This window comes from Rhagoletis pomonella, unplaced genomic scaffold, assembly GCF_013731165.1.
Source record: "Rhagoletis pomonella isolate Grant_MI unplaced genomic scaffold, Rhpom_1.0 Rhpom_scaffold_24335, whole genome shotgun sequence".
Lineage (NCBI taxonomy): Eukaryota > Metazoa > Arthropoda > Insecta > Diptera > Tephritidae > Rhagoletis > Rhagoletis pomonella.
Window position 1 is genome coordinate 1 of NW_023482819.1, and position 1745 is coordinate 1745.

Here is a 1745-nt window from a genome sequence, read left to right on the forward strand (position 1 = left end):
GGCAGAAAATAGAAATGACAGGAAAATTATAAACCAAATTAGAAATTTCAACAAAAGATAACAATCGCTCCTAATTGCTTGCTTTGGACATGGAGGATTCGAATGGATTAATTTATGGGCTGGAATTACAGGTGAAGTGGTTAGAATATTCAGAATTCATAAATTTTGCAGTTTTTAACGTTATATGAAGGCTCGAGCATTAACACCACAATATGGAGAGGGAAATGAGGTACGCTTTTTCATAGCCACCAACTCTTTAAAGCCGACTAATCAGGTCCACTTATTGGAATTCAATGAAGAAAAAGCAAATGTAAAATCGAAGGTAAGCTCAGCAGGCAGCAAAAAAAATGTATTATGCGGTCTAAATATCTATGTAGATATTTGAACATTCACTTGGCGAAGTCTGGAAGTTGAACAGTAGCCCTCATGACGAAAATCTTCTGGCCTCTTGCTACAACGTACTTAAAGGAGCACAGGTGCAAACGCATGCAGCGCTGCTTCAATTACCCACTGATTTGGATGAACAAGATGTGAAAATGGAGTTTTTACCCTGGCATAAAATAGAGAATCTGGATACGGAGGTGAATGTTATAATCAATACACTACCATACGTACATATATCGAAAATATCAGTATGATTGCATTATTTCAGAAATTTGGCGATAAGGTGAAAACCATCGAATTTCATCCGAGCAATAAAAATACGTTGGCCTGTGTTGTCGATGGAAAGGTTGTAATTTTTGATCGTGCACAATCCCAAACGCGTGTAATAGCAGAAACTGCGGGTACTAATGCACAAAAAAATTCCCCGCCTTTCACCACCGGCAAGTGGTCACATCACCATCAGGGTCACCAGTTTTTCACATTGCAAGATTGTAGTGTGCGCTCATATGACATTCGTGATACACAGCACTGTGCTTGGTCTATAGAGGATGCGCATAGCCAACTCGTTCGTGATTTAGACTGTAATCCGAATAAGCAATGTCACATTGTGACCGGCGGCGATGATGGTGCAGTAAAAGTGTGGGATTGCCGAATGCCGAAAGAGGCAGTTTTTTCCCGAAACGATCATGCACACTGGGTTTGGTGTGTACGATTCAACACATTCCACGACCAATTGATTTTGTCAAGTTCCAGTGACTGCAAAGTTTTACTCACATGTGCCGGTTCGGTGAGTTCCGAAGCCGCTAGTGATAGTTTGCCTGAAGAACGAAGGCGAGTGCTTTCGGACGGATTGCTTCAAACATTTGATCAACATGAAGATTCAGTATATTGTGTCGAGTGGAGCAATGTAGACCCTTGGATTTTTGCTTCTCTTAGTTACGATGGACGTGTGCTAATCTCAAAAGTACCGAAACAATACAAATATCAGATAATATTGTAATCAGTTTCTGTATTTTTATCCTACATATAATGAAATATTTACGGTAATGTAACGAATAAATATTAGCAACTAACTACATAAATTTCTTTTATCCCGTGTCCTCTGATGTACAATCTGAGGAGTCATTCGGATTTGTTGTCTCGATTGAACAGACTCGTTTAATCAGTTCATTTTCAATGGGTTTGCCATTCTCTACCGCCTCTTCCATTTGTACATATTCAACTGTTGTACTTTTCATTAAAAGATCGGCATTTTTCTTACCTCCTACGTCGCCGGAATCGGCAGATTTTTCTAAATTTTTTTGTTCAGCCGCTAGAGAACTCGCTACTTCTGTCTCGTCTTCTGCTTCTTCAGCTAAGCT

The 1745-nt window shown here is 39.7% G+C and overlaps 1 protein-coding gene across 1 annotated transcript; it reads left to right on the plus strand.

Annotated features, from left to right (window-relative positions):
* Positions 1-48: 48 nt before the first annotated feature.
* Positions 49-1460, plus strand: LOC118732654 (EARP-interacting protein homolog; the record flags this gene model as incomplete). Its single annotated transcript, XM_036461786.1, is given in 4 exon segments — positions 49-131; positions 191-322; positions 378-581; positions 653-1460. Coding segments are annotated over 4 exon segments (1110 nt in total). The 3' UTR covers positions 1385-1460.
* Between the last annotated feature and the right edge of the window lie 285 nt (positions 1461-1745).